Source organism: Somniosus microcephalus, chromosome 11 (assembly GCF_052327205.1).
Source record: "Somniosus microcephalus isolate GS21.2 chromosome 11, FLI_Smic_1.0, whole genome shotgun sequence".
Lineage (NCBI taxonomy): Eukaryota > Metazoa > Chordata > Chondrichthyes > Squaliformes > Somniosidae > Somniosus > Somniosus microcephalus.
In genome coordinates, this window is record NC_140997.1 from 56,821,066 (window position 1) to 56,841,670 (window position 20,605).

Below are 20,605 nucleotides of genomic sequence, written 5' to 3' on the forward strand. Positions count from 1 at the left end.
TTTCTATATAGTGGTAATAGGTTTGATTTTCAAGGCTGTATGCTATTTGAATTTGCCTATAACCACTGTACTATTGCATTACCGGTTCTTGGCTGTGCTGGTTGATGGGAGTACCTTCAAGGATAGTATGCACCAGTCACCAGAGGCAAGGGAAGAATTTACATTATTCTGGGGAATGCTGTTCCCAGGTGCAAAGGAAAGGAAAATGAGAAGACCCATTACACCATGCCTCGACCCCCTTTACTTGCCCAGGTATTTCCTGGGGAATCGCCAAGGGGGTGGGGGCAGAGAGGGAACGGTTATGCTCCTGGAAGATGCAGCTGTGCTAATGATATAGGAGGGGTGGCGCATAACCAGCCCTTCTGCCTCATTTAACTCTCCCACCACTGGCAGGGTATTTCACCTCGAGTATTCCCCATAAGTGTTGGGCCTTAGGCCATACGCCCAGCCCCTCTCTAACCCGAGGACTGCACAGGCAGCAAAGTCCTTTTCTTTAATGGACAGTTGAACAGACATTGGAGCCGAGTGCCTTCTGGCTGCTTTATTTGGACAGCAGCCAGAAGCCCCTGTAAGTCTGAGATGCGAAGCAGCGGGCCTGCGCCTGGTGTACATTGAGTCGAGGGTAATCACCTGAGCCAGCAAATACAGATCGATTCAACTCGCCTAAAACTTTAGCTGCGCTCTGACTGATTAGAGCCCAGGCATGGCAGTGGGGGAAAGGCCAGGAAAATAGACGCTTGCGTGTCTCACATACTTAACTTCCCTTATCAAGTTATGAAGCCAATTATGGTGGTACTGAGGAAACAAGCAACCAACATAGTTTATTCGGTTAATTTCAATGGTGGCAAGATGCAGCATTAGAAACAGATGTTAAGAAATTCAGAAAATTCTGTTAAGGATGAATTAAATACTAATTCTGTCACGAAGGGTTTAATTAGAATACACTACATTTGTGTTGATATTTTATTGTGAAAACATTTTACATACTGCAGAATCTTCTCTTTCAGACTCACCGAAGTTATACATAGCAGTCTCATAAACATACGTAAGGCTATTAAAGGTCTTGTGGTAATGTCTGCTGAACTGGAGAATGTATTTGACAGTATGCTGGTGGGCAAAGTTCCATCCATGTGGGCAGCCAAATCCTACCCATCTCTGAAACCCCTTGGCAGTTACATAGTAGACCTTCTTATGAGGTTACATTTTTTACAGGTACGCTGTACTATATATTTATTTAAAACTATAGCAAATATTGTAGAATGTCTCGCTTGAGTGAAGGACCTCAATTTTCATATTAAGATATGTTGTGATGATTGATTTACATTGCTGGCTTTCTGAAGAGATAGGCTATCTTAAATGCAAATTCATTACAAATATAAGGTTGTCTAAATATTGGGCTATTTTAATACAAATGTATGATCTACTATAAAATGTATAGATATAGTTTGTCAAAATTGATGCCTCAAACATAATGTCAACATTATCAGAATATAGCTATGAATCCCCTATGGCTGCCTCACTATGCACAACAAATCCTTTGCATAAAATATTCAATATTTATTGCGAATTAAGAAGCATATCAAGAATTAAAATAAGGATTAATATAAAATACACAACTAAGATATAAAACTACTAATTTTTACGCATTGTGTATTTTGTTTTATGCTAGAGGGAGGTAAAAAAGCAAAGATCATAAACTAGCCCGTTTTCACTCTGAAATATCATGAATTTCCATGGTCAGTGGGAACTTATAGCCACTTGTCCCAAACTCTTCCATCACCATCCCTGGGTATGTCCTGTCCCACGGGCAGGACAGACCTACCAGGGGTGGCGGCACAGTGGTATACAGTCAGAAAGGAGTTGCCTTGGGAGTCCTCAACATTAACTCCAGACCCCACGAAGTCTCATGGCTTCAGGTCAAGCATGGGCAAGGAAACCTCCTGCTGATTACCACCTACCGCCCTCCCTCAGCTGATGAATCAGTATTCCTCCATGTTGAACACCACTTGGAAGAAGCAGAGAGTAGCAAGGGCACAGAATGTATTCTGGGTGGGGACTACAATGTCCATCACCACTACTGACCGAGCTGGCAGAGTCCTGAAGGACATAGCTGCCAGTCTAGGCCTATGACAGGTGGTGAGAGAACCAACATGAGGGGAAAAACCTACTTGACCTCGTCCTCGCCAATCTACCTGTTGTAGATGCATCTGTCCATGATCGTATTGGTAGCAGTGACCACCGCACAGTCATTGGGGAGACGAAGTCCTGTCTTCACACTGAGGATACCCCTCCATCGTGTTGTCTGGGACTACCACCATGCTAAATGGGATAGATTCAGAACAGATCTTGCAGCTCAAAACTGGACATCCTTGAGGCGCTGTGGGCCATCAGCAGCAGCAGAATTGTATTCCGCCACAATCTGTAACCTCATGGCCTGGCATATCCCTCACTCTACCATCAAGCCATGGGACCAACCCTGGTTCAATAAGGAGTATAGAAGAGCATGCCAGGAGCAGCACCAGGTGTACTTAAAAATGCGGTGCCAACCTAGAGAAGCTGCAACATGCATGCTATAGCCAGAGTTAACCGATCCCACAATCAACGGATCAGATCAAAGCTCTGCAGTCCTGTCACATCCAGTCGGGAATGGTGGTGGACCATTAAACAACTAACAGGAGGAAGAGGCTCCATGAATATCCCCATCCTCAATGATGCTGGAGCCCAGCACATGAGTGCAAAAGACAAAGCTGAAGCATTTGCAACCATCTTCAGCCAGAAGTGTCGAGTGGATGATCCATATCGGCGGACTCCTCCCGAGGTCCCCACCACCACAGAAGCCAGTCTTCAGTCAATTCAATTCACTCCACGTGATATCAAAAATGGCTGAGCGTAATGGATACAGCAAAGGCTTTGGGCCCCCGACAACATCCTGGCTGTCATGCTGAAGACTAATGCTCCAGAACTAGCCGCACCTCTCGTCAAGCTGTTCCAGCACAGCTACAACACTGGCATCTACCCGACAATGTGGTAAACTGCCCAGATATGTCCTGTCCACAAAGAGCAGGACAAATCCAACCCGGCCAATTAACGCCCTATCAGTCTACTCTCAATCATCAGCAAAGTGATGGAAGGTGTTGTCGACAGTGCTATCGAGCAGCACTTCAATAACCTGCTCACTGATGCCCAGTTTCGGTTCTGCCAGGACCACTCGGCTCCAGACCTCATTACAGCCTTGGTCCAAACATGGGCAAAAGAGTTGAATTCCAGAGATGAGGTGAGTGACTGCCCTTGACATCAAGGCAGCATTTGATCGAGTGTGGCATCAAAGAGCCCTAGTAAAACTGAAGTTAATGGGAATCAGGGGGGAAAACTCTCCACTGGCAGAAGTCATACCTAGCACAAAGGAAGATGCTTGTGGTGGTTGGAGGTCAATCATCACAGCCCCAGGACACCGCTGCAGGAGTTCCTCAAGGCAGTGTCCTAGGCCTAACCATCTTCAGCTGCTTCATCAATGACCTTCCCTCCATCATAAGGTCAGAAGTGGGGATGTTCGCTGATGACTGTACATTTTTCAGTGCCATTCGTAAGTCCTCAGATAATGAAGCAGTCCATGTCTGCATGCAGCAAGACCTGGACAACATTCAGGCTTGGGCTGATAAGTGGCAGGTAACATTTGCACCACACAAGTGCCAGGCAATGACTATCTCCAACAAGCGAGCGTCTAACCACCGCCCCTTGACATTCAACAGCATTACCAGCGCCCAATCCCCCACCATCAATATCCTGAAGGTCACCATTGACCAGAAACTTAATGACCTGCCCACATAAATATTGTGGACACAAGAGCAGGTCAGAGGCTGGGTATTCTGTGGCAAGTGTCTCACCTCCTGACTCCCCAAAGCCTTTCCCCCACCTACCAAGCACAAGTCAGGAGTGTGATGGAATACTCTCCACTTGCCTGGATGAGTGCAGCTCCAACAACACAAGAAGCTTGACACCATCCAGGATAAAGCAGCCCGCCTGACTGGCACCCCATCCACCACCTACACATTCACTCCCTCCACCACCGGCGTACTACGGCTGCAGTATGTACCATCTATAAGATGCACTGCAGCAACTCGCCAAAGCTTCTTCAGCAGCACCTCCCAAACCCGCGACCTCTACCACCTAGAAAGAGAAGGGCAGCAGGTGCATGGAAACACCACCACTTCCAAGTTCCTCTCCAAGTCACACACCATTCTGACTTGGAAGTATATTGCCGTTCCTTCATAGTCACCGGGTCAAAATCCTGGAACTCCCTACCTAACACTCTGGGAGTACCTTCACCACATGGACTGCAGCGGTTCAAGGCAGCGGCTCACCGCCACCTTCTTAAGGGCAATTAAGGATGGGCAATAAATGCTGGACTTGCCAGCAACGCCCACATCCCATGAACAAATAAAAAAAGGGTTAAAGAGGGAATCCCCTCACCAAGGCTCCTTTAAAAAATCAAATACAGTTAAAATAATTAACAGCTTTGTTTCATTTTCTATATTATATATATGTCATTAATATTTAAGATTTTTGTTTGGACAGTAAATGGTAATGATACTAGCAGGGGGACTGGGTTGGAATAGTCATTGAGATTAAATGCAAGGAGCTTGCAATATGTTGCTTAAACATTCTGGGATGACTGCAACTCTATTGTGTTAATGTCATTTCAGTTTTACAGAGTACACCATTTAAAAGAAAAAAAAACTATATTTTTTAAAGAAATAAATCGGTATTGATGGCTAGACTTTCTCCATGAGGAATTGCTTTCAAATGTAGCTCAATATGCAAAACCAGTGAAATTTAAAAAGCAGTGATGTGATATTTCCACTGTGCATGTATAGGATAGTATAAAGCTATTTGATGGAAATGCTTTTCTTCATCATTTGATATAAATGTAATAATAGTGTGATTTTGTTCATGTCTTTTGTATATAGGATTGGATTAATAAAGGGCCACCCAATGTATTTTGGTTATCTGGATTCTATTTTACTCAATCTTTCTTGACTGGTGTCTCACAGAATTATGCAAGAAAATATACCATACCCATTGACCACATTGGATTTGAATTTGAGGTAAGTTATTCTACTCTACTTGTTCTAGGTATTTCCCTTCCCTTTCCTGGCATTTTCCCCTCGTTCCCTCTCTCTAAGACATTTAATTCTGGTTTGGGTATGGTTCTGGTGGAGCCAGTCACTTTTCATTATGAGCATAGATAAAGAATATGAGCAGGATATGCAATCATTTGTAGTTGTGAAAGCATGTTTACATTTAATACCGGTGTACTTGTTCAAAACATGTTTTGAAATTAAAATAATCTTCAGTGAACATGTTATTCGTTACTCTGTAAAGTTTTCCTATTATGTAAGACTATTGTTCTTGGCATCTTCCCAAAATGCTTGTTTTTTGCAGAAGCATATTACCCAAGACTTGTTTCTGTTTAATTTTCTAGGTCATGAAAGAAGAAAATGATATGGATCAAAAACCAGGAGATGGAGCCTATGTTAAGGGTCTGTTTTTGGAAGGTGCTCGCTGGGATAGGGTAAAGATGGTAATTGGGGAGTCACTTCCCAAAATTTTGTTCGATACCATGCCCATTATGTGGCTTAAACCAGGAGTTAGTGCAACATTTCTACATCAAAATATCTATTACTGTCCAGTCTATAAAACCAGTGCTCGCAGAGGTACCTTATCCACAACTGGTCACTCTACAAATTACGTTCTTTCAATAGAGCTTTCATCAGATCAACCAGAACGGCACTGGATAAATCGTGGTGTGGCAGCTCTTTGTCAGCTGGATGATTAAATGTCTTGCTAATCCTTGACTATTCAAATATGAGAACTGATTATGTATATTCACCTTGTTGAAACTGGGAAGTAGAAGTAAATAATTTGATGTCAAATAGCATTTTTGCACACACTGTTCATTTACTCATAGATAGAAAGCAATGATGAATGTCATTGATAAAATATTAAATGATTCATATTTAACACAAAATGTCATGAGTAAAAGTGGAATGTGTAACAAATCTGAAGGGAGAAAAAAATGTTTTTTTCATCTATCCCTAATTTTAACATTTTGTTCACATGAAAAGTGTTTCATAGAAGCCATATGCATATTTTGGATGCAAGAACTAATTCAATTATTTCGCACAATCTGTTCTTTCAGGCTAAAGGCATTAAATATGTTGGCTTTAATACATATACTGAGTGGATTATATTAGAAAGACACAAATAAAATGTTTATTTCCAATTACTGCACTATATTTTGTGAACTACAAGATTATAGAAATTTCAGCACAGATGAGACTATTGGGCTCATTGTGCCTGTGCATTTATACAGAATGAGTTTGGAAAAAATATCTACAAGCATTAATCACCTGTTTACAAGACTGAATTGAACTCAAAGATCACCATTCAGTTCCTACTATGCCACACTTAGCTGGCTAACCGATCATTAATAATAATTTATATCACAAAATGCATATCATTCAACCCATGAGCTGTACCCATTAGGTAAGACTTTAGAGCTTATGTGCACACCTTACAATACTCAGAACATGAACAAGAAATATATTTATTTTGTTCACCATGTTTGCAAGTAACACAGGAAACAATCCCTAGGTAACACCACTGAAAGGGATGCACTAACAGCTGGGAAAAAACAATCAATCAAAATGATTTCTTTAAGCACAGCCATCAACACAATTACAAAACCAATAGAACCAGGTATAATAAGCACAACCTGCTACAGCTCATGATGACACATCTAAGCATCTATTCACTTTGTCTGTATAAAACAAAAAATATCTTTAGTCCAGAGAATGCATAAATAAATTGAATACATTCATAAAAATGTAGCCTACCAGCTCATTCTGGCCTACAATAATTTGTACATTATTCAGACATTGACTTCCTCTTTGAAGACAAACAGACTCATATGACCTAAAAATCAGACATTAGGCACTTTGCATATGCAAATAAGGAGCCGAACGCCTGCTTGAGGTCCCCGCTGCAAGATTGGTTTGCCCCGAGGAAGTCAGCACAATCTCTAGCTGCACTCAGGGAAACAAACTCTTGACAACACTTGCCAACAAAAAAGATAAGTTATTTACCTCGGAACGTGGAGCAGGATTGCTTCATCTGACCACACATTAAACCACCCTCCCAATCTCCCATCCTCCGGCCCCGAAATTCCCGACCCGCAGGCGCTACTCACACCACACCGCACCACCCCCCCAGGCCCACTGCAGCGTTAGCAGTGACCTAATCATCTTCCACTCACCATCTTGGGCACCTACCGGAGCGCTGTTCCAATATCTGGGGCTTCTCAGACCTCTCCATTTGTGGGAAGGACAAGGACCCAAAATAGTGCTCCCGAATTTCTAGTGGTGAGTCAGAGCCCATAGTGGAGCATAGGAGCACATTATTTGTCCCATTTTTCAAAATGTTCTTGTATTGAAAGCATTCTTCAATATTCCAATAGACAAAGTTAAAAAATATTCTTGTCCATGATAGTCCCATAGCCTACTTATTGTACGAACTTCCTAATTCAAACAGTTTGCTGGAGGCTTTGTTTTTATCATAATTGAAACTTTACTTATACAAATAAAATACAATGTAAACCACTTAAGTAATAAGTCATATTTACATGATCAAAAAAATAGTTTAAAAGTTGTTGACCCCAGCCCCCATTACAGCTCCTCGTGTGATTGTAGATACACTGGTTTGGCCATTTTCCTCAGCCTCTCTTGCATTCTAAACTTGCGTCCCTTTTTATCAGCAAGTCCCATAGGAGGTAAATGTATCTGTAAATAATGTGGAGCAAGTTAAAGTTTATTGAGATGATGAAGCTATATTTCAAAAAAATAGCAGTGATAAAATTCACAAATAATATTACCAGTTTTCTGTACCATGCGGCGTAATTTTGTACAATCCAGCTTTTTGACTGATAAATTCTGTACATAAGCACATAACCTCTTTTGAAATTGATAAATAAGGGTAAATTCAGTGCTCCCCAAGGGAACCTCAGTCAAGAGGAACAAAGGGCAGAGAATTGGCGCTACAATGTTATAGCCCCATCTGTGACCCGCACTCCCATAAAGCGCAGCTCCCTTCTGGGAGCACAGGATCACCAAATTTAACCAATAATGTATTCCAATTTCTAGAGCTTCTCCCCAACCCTGCAGTTTCTTTATTTTATTGATTTTTAAAAAAAAATTCCTGCAGTTACTCATCATTGCACTAACCTGAATGGGGAGAGATAGCTGCAGACTCCTCAGTGTTTGATTACAATTCTTTTGCTAATTTTACGGCAAATGTAATCACTTAAGACAATTGTCCTTCACACAACAGTATTATGGCTATAAAACAACAAACCTAATGAACAGAGTTTCTCCGCTGGGAATTGAACCTATGGAACAAAGGTGTTAAGTATACACCTTAGCCATTACTATAGGGTCACATTTAGCAATTATTAGGATAAGTGATTTGTTGTGGCAAGTGTTTTGTCACTGCCTTGGGGATATTTTATGCAAACTTGTACATGAAAAGCAAATTGTACTACATGGGGTTAAGTGTAGAGATTTTCAGGATGTTGCTTTAATTGTAGATTATATACATGGTAAAACACATTGCAATGCCATTCTACCCATATCATTATTTCTTCTAGCTGTTTTTGCTATTTAAAAAAAAGTGACTAAACAGCAGAATGGTGAGAAATATTAAATGAAAGATACTTGGAATGCGTGGTTGTAAATCTGTATTGTTATGAGTCCACATTTATATTTATATATGTGTTCCAAAGTACAAATTTATAAAATAGAGGGTGATTGAACACACAGCAGAGTGTCTACTGATACCACTGTGTCAGCCAATGAGCTGGAGGCAGGGCGGGACTTACAGCGGGACTCAAACAGTCTATTTATAAAGCAAACAAAGTCTATTTCAACAAACAGAGGCTATTTAAACACTGTACTGCAGCAAACAGTCTACAGAGGCTATTTAAAAATAGTTTCTACAAAATACAGCAAACAGAACACAAGAGAAACTACAGCAATTTCTCCCAATAAAAGCAGGGTGATCTATCCAGCAAATTGCAGTGTGGAGAAGTTACATACAAAATAAGTGTGTAAAATCAATCCCAGTCACTTCCAGTGATTGACGGGGGAATTGGCCAAATCATCTCCATTTTGGCTGGGAATAGTGGTGTCACTATATGCAGCCAACACATATAGGCTGAGTACCTTACATCTTGCTTTAAGTTGTCTGTAATTTAGTTTGGAGCTTGACATCATTAGAACTCTAATGTTGTGTTATTTCTTTATATTTGCCTCCTAACTATTCTCTTACTAATGTTAAGTATGATACCAAGCAGTCTCTTATGTCAAGTGAAGAATATTGAAGTTTGTCACGACTGTTTTTGGACGTAAAGACATTACTGAATAAACTGGAAACTTCACCTTACTTGGTCTTCAGATGCAGTTGGTCTAAAAAAAAGAGCAGGAATGCTTCCAAAGTTACTAATTGTTTCACATGGTTTTTGAAATTTTCTCTTAGATTTTGTTTTTGCACCCATTGCCTAACTTTCTCTTCTTTCTTCCCCACCACCCCCCCCGCTCTGTTTTTCTTTGCCTGCAAAAAAGCTTTAATGTTTTTTGTATGTGAGGAATGGTACAAACACAAAGTTGTTGGATTCCACTTTTCAGGATTCAGAAGCCGTCAATATGACAGCCTACAGGTGAAATGGAGTAAGAGAGCAGGTGATAATTGGACCAGGGTGCGCAGACATAATTCAGTACCCATTTTAAAGTCATATATTGTCTTATTTTTAGACAATATCTTGATTTTATATTATTTATAGTTAAATAGCAAAATGCATGGCAATTTGGTAAGCAGAGAACTAGAGTTGACTGGAGAATAGCAGTTTCTCTGCAATACAAGCTGAAAAGCAGAGATGTGAAATTAAGGTGCCTGACTGAAGAGTTTAAGTACAGTGTGACAAGCTTACACAAGCATTTTCTATTATAAATGTGGACACAGGAATTTATAAAGGGAAAAGTTAGCACAGTAACTGTGTGCAGAGGCAAGATTAATATATTGGGTATATATACTGAGTCGTACAGTGAGCCAGCGTGCTCATTGCCTCTGCAATGTGAACTGGAATCCTGTCCAGACTGATATTTTGTTCCAAATTGGCCCAAAATTTCAAAGTTAAATGTAGTTCCAATTTGTGTGGTATAAAAACTTGTCAAATAATATTATGGCCGGAATTTTCCCCTAAAAAAAACATGTGGGTTTGAAGCGTGGGGGCAGTTAAATTGTTAAAAATGGGATTCCTGACCTGATCCCGCCTCTAACCCACCCACTTCTGGTTTAAATATTATGAGACTGGAAGCCTCTTTTTTAACCTCCATTTTGAATTTAACTGCATGTGGACACGTTTCACACAATTCGTGAAACCCGGCAGGTAACCGAGGTGGGGACTGTTGCATCCAGGAGGCAAGTAGATTTATACCTACCTCCTGGATCCAGGGTCCCTGCCTAACACACCCCCCGCGATCGGAGACCCCCTATCAAAGCCTCCAATCACCTCCCCAGGCCTCTGATCCCCACCATGAGCCCTCCTCGCCACCCCCCCATGATGCCGATCCTCTCACCCACCCTACTGATCCCCGGCTGACACGCCACGCCACCAGTCGATCCCCGACACCCCCATCCCAGATCCTCCCCTCCCGATCCTCAACCCCACCCGCATGATCCCCGACCGAGCCACAGGCATGCAGTGGTGTTAAAATAGCAGTATAATTCAGGATTTGTGTTGTCCCAAGGGCACTAAAATAAGAAATAGAGGTTGTCTTCCACTGCTCTGCTTTGCACTGGGTACAGTATAGTTTCAGCCAAATGCAAATCTTCAATTTGTAAGGATTTTATCAATTTACTTTTCCACACTCTCCCAACCTTGAAAAGTAGCTACCTGGGGAGCAGAGCTCTACACAAGTATACAAGCATGCACATGCAGTTTCTTGGTCACTAAGCTCAGAGTGAGGTTCAGCCAAAAGTATAACTTGCATTTGCCAGATGTATCACATTATACAAATACCAATCTGAGACCAGTAGTTGTTGTATGACTGCATCTTTAAGTAATTAAGATTTTGTGTTCCACAGATATGCCATTAATGTTCTGCAGGACTGGGTTAAAATAATTTAAATTTTTATTGGACTGCATTGTAAGGGAAACTATTTGTTATTCACATGTTTTGATACAACTTGGCCTAATGTTTCAAAATGGGATATCAAATCCCAATTTGCATGACAGAAAATTATAAACGCATCCTGGAAACATAGGAAAGGATTATAATTTACAGTTTTGAATTTAAAATAATAATACACAAATTGTTTGTACTATCTTAGTATAAATTGATCAAGTGTAAAATTAAAGTGTAAACATTAAAGTCAGCCTTGATCAGTGGTAGCACTCTCACCTGAGCCAGAAGGTTGTGGGTTCAAGCCACACACCAGAACTTGAGTATCTAAATTTAGGCCAATACTTCAGTGCAGTACTGAGGGAGTGCTCGATCTACTGTCAGATGCGCCATCTTTCAGATGAGACGTTAGTCCTGTCTATCAGAGTTGTTGTAAAAGATCCTATGACATAATTCAAAAAAGAGCAGGGGAGTTCTCCCCGAGTCCTGACCAACGTTTATCCCTCAACCAACACATCAAAACACATTACCTGGTCATTTATCTCATTGCTGTTCGTGGGACTTTGCTGCGCACAAATTGGCCTCCAAAATAATAGTGACTACAATTCAGAAGTAATGAATTGGTTGTGAAGCGTTTGGATGTCCTGAGGATGTGAAAGGTGATAAATGAGAGTTCTTTATTTCTAAGTGGGTATAATTGCAAGTCCATCAAAGGACCACTGATAATGCAAAACTATAAATAAAATGCTCAATTATATTGTGGCTCTTACTGAATATTCTCCGTGCCCAGCAATGTGATAATTCGCTTCATTGATTTATTTAACAAACCAATTTCAGAACATGTTTATATTGTAAAGATGGTAACTTACTGGTCTAGGATAAGGAATTCTATAATGTAGTCCTGCAAAAGTAATCAAGATAATTCAAAAACCAAATGTTAGACTCCATAAATTACTCATCTAAGAAATTACCATTAAAATATTAATGAACTCTTAAATGATGATTCTTACCCATTTCTATCCTTGCGTGGCATTCCAGTATGCAGATTTTAATTGCTTCTACATCTGTTAACTGCAAAAGAAGTTTATTAATAGATCATTTAAAAAAGCTAAAGCATATAGTATATGCTACTATCCACCTAAACATATTAAACTAAATGTTGTGATAAGCTCATTTCAGGCTTAAGAAAGTGCTTGACCAGAACACACACAGAAGAGACAATTAGTGAGTGTTTGACTTTCAGATAGTATAGCTTTGGTTTAGAGTGTACAGGTATATGTAGAAAAAGTCCAAAGTAGAAACTTTTACCCACAGATCAACCAGTGTCAAGATTAATGAGATTCGCAGAGAAATCAGGGAGTGTAAACCAGCCATTGATTAAGACTTAAGCTGACTGTTCATAACAATCTTATCAGATGGAGACAGCCCTAATCAAAGTCAGAACTTATTATGTCCGTGTATAATTGAGACACGGACTGCAGGAGTTGATTATAACAAGTCTTTACTGAATGGAGACAACCTGGAAACTGAAACTACAGAAGCCTGCTAGGGCCTTTTATACAGGGGTGGTCACTGCCGGTACTGCAGTCTGAGACCAGTTATTCCCTTAAAGGTACATACACAACAGAAATTACATCCTCTGCGACTATGGTGCACTATCCCTCCTCGTCCTTCTAAACCTCTCTGCAACCTTTGACACATCCTTTAAGATCCTCCTTAAAACACACCTCTGCAACCAAGCTTTTAGTCCCCCGCTCCTGAAAGCTTCTTGGCTTAGCATCAATTTTTGTCTGATTACGCTTCAGTGATGTACCTTGGGATGTTTTTCTAAGGTATAGGTGCTATATAAATGTAAGTTGTTGGAAGCAAAAATTAGAACTCCTTGGATACTGGTAGACATATAACAATACTCTCTTTACCACCCTCCCCCCACACCCCCAGGGGGGTTTATTATTTGTTACATTAAACAGAACCACAGTATCACATCACAGGAACAACTTGCATGTATATACTGTCTTTAACATAGTAAAACATCTCAAGGAGCTTCACAGGAGAGATTATCAAACAAAATTTGACACAGAGCCACACAAGGAGATATTAGGTCGGTTGACCAAAAGCTTGGTCAGAGAGGTAGATTTTAAGGAGCGTCTTAAAGGAGGAGAGAGAGGCGGAGAGGTTTAGGAAGGGAATTCCAGAGCTTGGGGCCGAGGCAGCTGAAGGCACGGCCGCCAATGGTAGAGCGATGACAACTGGGAATGGACACGAGACTAGAATTGGAGGAGTGCAGAGATTTCAGAGGGTTGTAGGGCTGGAGGAGGTTACAGAGATAGGGAAGGGTGAGACCATGAAGGGATTTGAAAACAAGGATGAGAATTTTAAAATCGAGGCATTGCCAGACCAGGAGCCAATGTAGGTCAGCAAACACAGGGGTGATGGGCAATGTTCCCTCTAAATTGTCTTTGTTGTGCGCAGCCTGTTTCAATACGCGGTCCCTTTACATTTCTGCACATGCGTGGTATTTCAAATGGAAACGCTTGTGAGCGGCCTGTGTGGTACCTTGCAGATTACTGCGTGGCCGCGCATGTGCACAGCTTAGCGGGAACGGGACTTGATGCGAGTTAGGATATGGATAACAGAGTTTTGGATGAGCTCAAGTTTATAGAGGATGCAAGGTAGGAGGCCAGCCAATCGAGCATTGGTTAGTCGAGTCTAGAGATAATAAAAGGTATGGATGAGGGTTTCAGAAGATGAGCTGTGGCATGGGCGGAGACAGGCGACATTACAGAGGTGAAAGTAGGCGGTCTTTGTGATGCAGAGGATTATGGGGTCAGAAGCTCAGCTCAAGCTCAAATAGGGAAAAAAAAAATCAGTTCAGGCTCCTGCTCTCTATTCAGTTATCCACTGCTGGTAATGTGCGCCTGTGTAGACATCTGTGAGTATGGTTGAATAGCATACCAACACTATATTAAGGCTGACAGATGAATAGTGGCCACTTGGATGAAGTACCATAGACCATTTAATGCACAGAGTTGAGAATATTGCTGCCCAATGAACCTGCTCCTGTGAACAGAATGTGGAGAGTTTGTATTGTCATGGGATTATCCAAATTACTTTCATTTTGTAGAATCATAGAATGATACAGCATGGAAGGTGGAGTCATCAGAGCAGATGCAAAAGAGGTGGAGAAACTGAGAAAAAGGATAGGAGCCCTTATAGGAGTAGAGACCAAAGGAAGTATAATCCAGGTATTTGCGGGAGTCATTAATACACAATGCAAATACATGTTTTAGTATTCTGAATACACCTCTGGCTGGTCTAATGATTGAGCACATTGGAAAGTCTATTATATATTACACATGCAAGTTCAAGTAGCATACTACATAAACCCCAAATTTTGTAAGGATTGGGATCACATGTAGAATAGTTTACACGAATCCAACACCATCTTTTTCTCTCTCAGCCCCTCTATGGTTTCATTTATGTCAAAATTATCAATGTACTTTTTAAAAACAAACCAACCATCGTGCCTATACTGACTCTTTGGTACAGCTAGCCAATTAATCCCACTTATCTGTTCTTTCCCCATAGCATAGTGGTTAGCACTGTTGCCTCACAGCGCCAGGGACCCGGGTTCGAATCCGGCCTCGGGTGACTGTCTGTGTGGAGTTTGCACATTCTCCCCGTGTTTGCGTGGGTTTCCTCCGGGTGCTCCGGTTTCCTCCCACAGTCCAAAGATGTGCGGGTTAGGTTGATTGGCTATGATAAATTGACCCTTAGTGTTAGGGGGATTAAATACGTGGGGTTACGGGGATAGGGTGGGATATGTGTTGGTGTAGGGGTTACGGGGATCGGGTGGGATATGTGTCGGTGCAGGCTCGATGGGCCGAAATGGCCTCTATCTGCACTGTGGGGTTTCTGTGATTTCTGTGAAGTATTTATCCAATTCTCTTTTGAATGTTATTGAATCTGCTTCCATCACCATTTCAGGCAGTGCATTCCACATCACAACAACTCGCTGTGTAAAAATGCTTCCTCATGTCGCCTCTGATTCTTTTGTCAATCACCTTAAATCTGTGTCCTCTGGTTATTGACCCTTCTGCCACTGGAAACAGTTTCTTCTTATCTACTCTATCAAAACCCTTCATGATTTTGAACACCTCTATCAAATCTCCTCTTAACCTTCTCTGCTCCAAGGAGAACAATCCCAGCTACTCCAGTCTCTCCACATAACTGAAGTCCCTCATCCTTGGTACCATTCAAGTAAATCTCTTCTGCACCCTCTCGAAAGCCTTGATATCCTTCCTAAAGTGTGGTGCCCAGAATGGAACACAATACTCCAGCTGGGGCCTAGCCAGTGCTTTATAAAGGTTTAGCATAACTTCCTTGCTTTTGTACTCTATGCCCCTATTAATAAAGCCAAGGATCCCATGTGCTTTTTCAAACAGCCTTGTCCTGCCAACTTCAAAAATGTGTGTATACACCCCCGAGGTGTCTCTGTTCCTGCACCCCTATAAAATTGTACCATTTAGTTCAACTTGCCTCTCCTCATTCTTCCTACCAAAATGCATCACTTCACACTTCTGTGTTAAATTTCATCTGCCATGTGTCTGCCCATTTCATCAGTCCATCTATGTCCTCCTGAAGTCTGTTACTATCCTCCCCATTTTTTACTACATTTCCAAGTTTTGGATCATCTGCAAACTTTAAAATTATGCCCTGTATACCAATGTCCAGGTCATTAATATATACCAAAGAGCAGAGTTTCTAATACCGACCCCTGAGGAACACCACTGTATACTTTACTTTCCTCTGGTCTGAAAAACAACCGTTCACCACTACTTTCTGCTTTCTATCCCTTAGTCAATTTTGTACCCATGCTGTCCCTGTCCCTTTAATCCCATGAGCATTAATTTTTCCAAAAAGTCTATTCTGTGGTACTTTGTCAAATGCCTTTTGAAAGTCCATATACACAACATCAACGGCACTGCCCTCGTCAACCCTCTCTGTTATTTCAAAGAACTCAATTAATTTAGTCAAACACAATTTGCCTTTAGCAAATCCGTGCTGACTTTCAGTTATTAGCATACTTTTCCAAAAGTTTATTAATTTTGTCCCTGATTATTGTCTCAAAGTTTCCCCACCACCAATGTTAGGCTGATTGGCCTGCAGTTGCTGGGTTGATCCCTCGCCCCTTTTTTGAACAGGGGTGTAACATTTGCAATCCTCCAGTCCTCTGGCACCACTCCCATATCCAAGGAGGATTGGAAGATTGTGGCCAGAGCCTCTGCAATTTCTAGAAACATAGAAGATAGGAGCAGGAGTAGGCCATTTGGCCCCTCAAGCCTGTTCCACCATTTAATGAGATCATGGCTGATCATCCAAATTCAGTACCCTTCCCACCCTCACCCCACCACCAGCACAGCAAGATCCCACACCCCCCCACAGCAGGATCCCACACTGCACCCACTCCCACCAGCACAGCAGGATCCCACACACTCCACCACCCACAACACAGCAAGATCCCACCCACCCCACAGCAAGAGCCCACACACCCCCACCAGCACAGCAGGATCCCACCCCCCCCACCCCAGCACAGCAGGATTCCACACACACCCAACCCCAGCAGCACAGCAGGATCCCACACACCCGCACAGCAGCACCCCACCCCCTCTCTCAGCAGGATCCCACCCCCCAGCAGCACAGCAGGATCCCACCCCCACCCGGACCCCCCCCACCCCAACTCAGCAAGATCCCACCCCCCCCCCTCCCCAACTTAGCAAGATCCCACACCCCCCCCTCCCCAACTCAGCAGGATCCCACACACCCCTACCCTTACTTCCCTCAGTAACCTAGGAGGCATCCCATCTGGACCAGGTGACTTTTCTACTTTGAGGACTGCCAACTCCTTTTAATCTAATTTTATCCTATCCAATATCGCCACTGCCTCCTCCTTTATTTCTACATTGACAGCATCCTCTTCTCTAGTGAAGACAGATGCAAAGCACTCATTTAGTACCTTAGCTTTACACAAAAAAGATAAAATCTCCAAGGAGATAAAACGTTGAAATATCTCAATGACACTGTCCAATGTAAATACAGCAAACACTTGCCATATCAATCTAACATTCAATCTTGACCGATTGCATTCTACAAATGACACTCATGTAATCTCAACAGTTCTGGAGCCATCATTTGGGAACTACCGTTAAAAAGATTTGAGTGAGGGTAATTAGCATATAAATTTAAATGTGAGGTAGCTTAATTAACACACTGTTAAATGACAGACATACTGACAAGCTAAATAACCTCTCCCAGCTAACTTCCCTGATTGTTGTCAGCACATATGGTTTAAACAAAAATATTCAAATAGAAATACAGAATAAAACTGATTGAACTAATACTTGTATTCCCCCCTGCAAAGAAGCACTAATGGCAACATTATCTATTTAAGTATGTTAAGTAAGAGAATATGTATCTTTATTGCATATTACATATTTTCCCCATCATTAAACATGCCATAAATTAAAACATTGTGACTTGCATTTTTATTTTTTCTGAACAATGTTCTGGCCTCTGTGATGATGTATTCCTTTTCTTTCAAAGTGTCATCTGTTAGACCTGACAGTGACTGCCATGTTCTTGCTATTCTATAGATTCTTCGATAAAGACCAAGCACCTCACATCTAGTTGCTGCTGCTGTCATCTGTTGAAATGAAGAAAAAAATCTGTAAAACTGCAATAATAATTTAGAAGGTTAGACTTATAGGGTTAGATGAAGAGGGGTAGGAGGATGTTTATGTGGAGCAGAAACGTCGGCACAGACCAGTTGTGCCAAATGGCCTTTTGCTGTGATGTACATTCTATGAAACTTAAGTGTCAGACCACACAAGTTACATTTCACTGCAATCAAACAAGCGTATCTTACTTTGTTAAAATATTTCTTTGCATGTGCTTGTGGGGGGAGGGGAGAGAGGAAGAGGGAGAGCAGAAGGCAAAAGAATATATATTCAAAATGACTGCGGAATGCCATTATACATAATAGAATTGAAAGGCCAGAAGTGAATTCTTTTGAATATAATGTTTTTACTCTTCCTCCAAAGAATCTTCCTTACTCATCTACAGTATATGCTGCCGCCACCCCCCCCGCCACAGTGACATTGTTTGTAGGCAGTCAGCTCCATATACTGTACATGCTGATAACACCCAGTTCACATCTCTCCACATTGACCCATAACTGCCTCTCTGCTGTCAGACTGCCAGAACTCCTTCCAATGAAACATCAGCTCCCTTGCCATTGATGTCATCGCCCCGTGCTTTTGTCCACTCCCGATAGTTTATCCAAGGCTCTCCTTCCTGGCCTCCCAAGCACCACAATCTCCAACTCTAAATCTCCCACACACACCCAATTCTACTCTAAATCTCCCACACACACCCAATTCTACTCTAAATCTCCCACACACACCCAATTCTACTCTAAATCTCCCACACACACCCAATTCTACTCTAAATCTCCCACACACACCCAATTCTACTCTAAATCTCCCACACACACCCAATTCTGCACAAAATCTTGCTCACCCATTAACCCCATCCTTACTACCCTAAACTGGTAGTCATTTACAAACTGCTCTATGGCCTTCCTACACTACCTCTGCAGCGTTATGCCCCCTCTCGTGCTGACTGATCCTGTAACTATCTGTGTAGCTCCTTTTCCCTCCACTCAATCACAATGACCAGAACCATCAGCCATCATTACTCTCTTTAATCTCCTCTGCATCTCTCGCCACCTTTAAAAGCCTTTTCAAAACACCTCTCTGATTAAGTTTTCAGTCACCTTTAATAACTGACTAAGACTTGACATCCACTTGTCTCTTGACTAGAGACATTTTCTGTTGAAGATGCTATACAATTGCAAGTCATTGCTGCTGCTGAGCCAACAGTGGCCAGATTTGGTTTTTTTTAATTTGTAAAGTTTACTGGTTCAAGTGGAACAATGAAGCCATTGTCACAGATTTTAATCATTTGCCATGAAAATGGCTGCACAGGATACAGTATAATTCATGTTAGTTCAAGCTGACCAGCAATGTGATATCTATTACAAGGCCAAAAGTTGATTAGCCATCTACACCAATTGTGAAATTTGATAGACAGCATTGCCTTGATGCAATCTTTTTAAAAATAAATAATTATTTTTGAGGCACTAGATCAGTAAAAATCAAACCTGGCAACAAGAATGTGAATGTCACAATTCTTTAAATAACAAAAATCATGAATATTTTAAATGCAAAATCTTCATAGAACTTTATCCAATTTGATAAAAACTAAATTGGTGACCACACTGCAGTTTAATTACATCTTGGTTACCAGGCAGTCTGCACAGAGTGGGACTAAACAGAGTGGACTTAAACAGAGTGCTTTATTTGGGAATTTGGAAAGAGTGGAAATTCGGAGAAGAGGGGAAAGGAGTTCTTGTTTTTTGCCTACTCTACTTGTAGTGCTTTGTGTTAAAAGGTAGATATTTAATTTCAGTACCCTTAACTTAATCTAGATCAAGTAAGTAGTTAAGAAACTACACTGTAATCTAAGTTACCTAAATACAAATTTAATTCAATAAAACATGTCATATAGGGATGGCAGTGCAGGTGGTGTGCCGCAACTGCAGCATGTGGTAGTTTGTGGCGAGCATGGTGATTAAAGACAACCACATTTGCAGTAAGTGCCTGCATCTTGAGGAACTTTAGCTCAGAGTTTTTGAGCTGGGGTCTGAGGTGCAGACATTGCGGGGCATCAGGGATGGCGAGAGTTACCTGGACACTTTGATCCAGGAGGCAGTCATACCTTTTAGGTTAGGTAGTGGTACAGGTCTGGTTAGTGGTCAGGGACAGGAGGGTGTGACTGTAACTCAGACAGGTAACGGGACCCCAGGTGCAGTGCTGAAAGAGCCTCAGCTTTTGCCCTTGTCCAACAGGGACAGGGCAGTGTCCTTGGCCCAACCATCTTCAGCTGCTTCATCAATGACCTTCTCTCCAATATAAGGTCAGAAATGGGGATGTTCGCTAATGACTGCACAGTGTTCAGTGCCATTCACAACTTCTCAGATAATGAAGCAGTCCATGCCCGCATGCAACAAGATCTAGACGACGTTCAGGCTTCGCTGATAAGTGGCAGGTAACATTCGCGCCACACAAGTGCCAGGCAATGACTATCTCCAACAAGTGAGAGTCTAACCACCGCCCCTTGACATTCAACAGCATTACCATCGCCGAATCCCCCACCATCAGCACCATTGACCAGAAACTTAACTGGACCAGCCACATAAATACTGTGGCAACAAGAGCAGGTCAGACCTAGGTATTCTGCGGCGAGTGTCT

The 20,605-nt window shown here is 41.8% G+C and overlaps 2 protein-coding genes across 5 annotated transcripts in view; one reads left to right on the plus strand and one right to left on the minus strand.

Annotated features, from left to right (window-relative positions):
- The window catches only part of dnah3 (dynein axonemal heavy chain 3), a 336,640-nt gene extending 330,357 nt beyond the window's left edge, over positions 1 to 6,283 (plus strand). Inside the window, exons 58-60 of the mRNA XM_086000753.1 lie at positions 1,008 to 1,212; positions 4,968 to 5,105; positions 5,483 to 6,283. Of these exons, the coding sequence (XP_085856879.1) occupies positions 1,008 to 1,212; positions 4,968 to 5,105; positions 5,483 to 5,836 (697 nt within the window). The 3' untranslated portion in view covers positions 5,837 to 6,283. The remainder of the gene's footprint in view (positions 1 to 1,007; positions 1,213 to 4,967; positions 5,106 to 5,482) is intronic.
- Positions 1 to 20,605, minus strand: part of lyrm1 (LYR motif containing 1) — a 64,748-nt gene that overhangs the window by 17,589 nt on the left and 26,554 nt on the right. For 2 of the 4 annotated variants that reach the window (XM_086000751.1, XM_086000749.1), the window contains 4 exons: positions 17,776 to 17,937; positions 12,245 to 12,305; positions 12,104 to 12,135; positions 6,246 to 7,838 (listed from right to left, as the gene is read on the minus strand). In XM_086000751.1, coding sequence (XP_085856877.1) covers positions 7,725 to 7,838; positions 12,104 to 12,135; positions 12,245 to 12,305; positions 17,776 to 17,937 — 369 coding nt within the window. In that variant the 3' untranslated portion in view covers positions 6,246 to 7,724. Of the gene's footprint in view, positions 1 to 6,245; positions 7,839 to 11,764; positions 11,879 to 12,103; positions 12,136 to 12,244; positions 12,306 to 17,775; positions 17,938 to 20,605 lie in introns of those variants that run through there. The other 2 variants (XR_015079955.1, XM_086000750.1) reach the window with 2 other exon arrangements.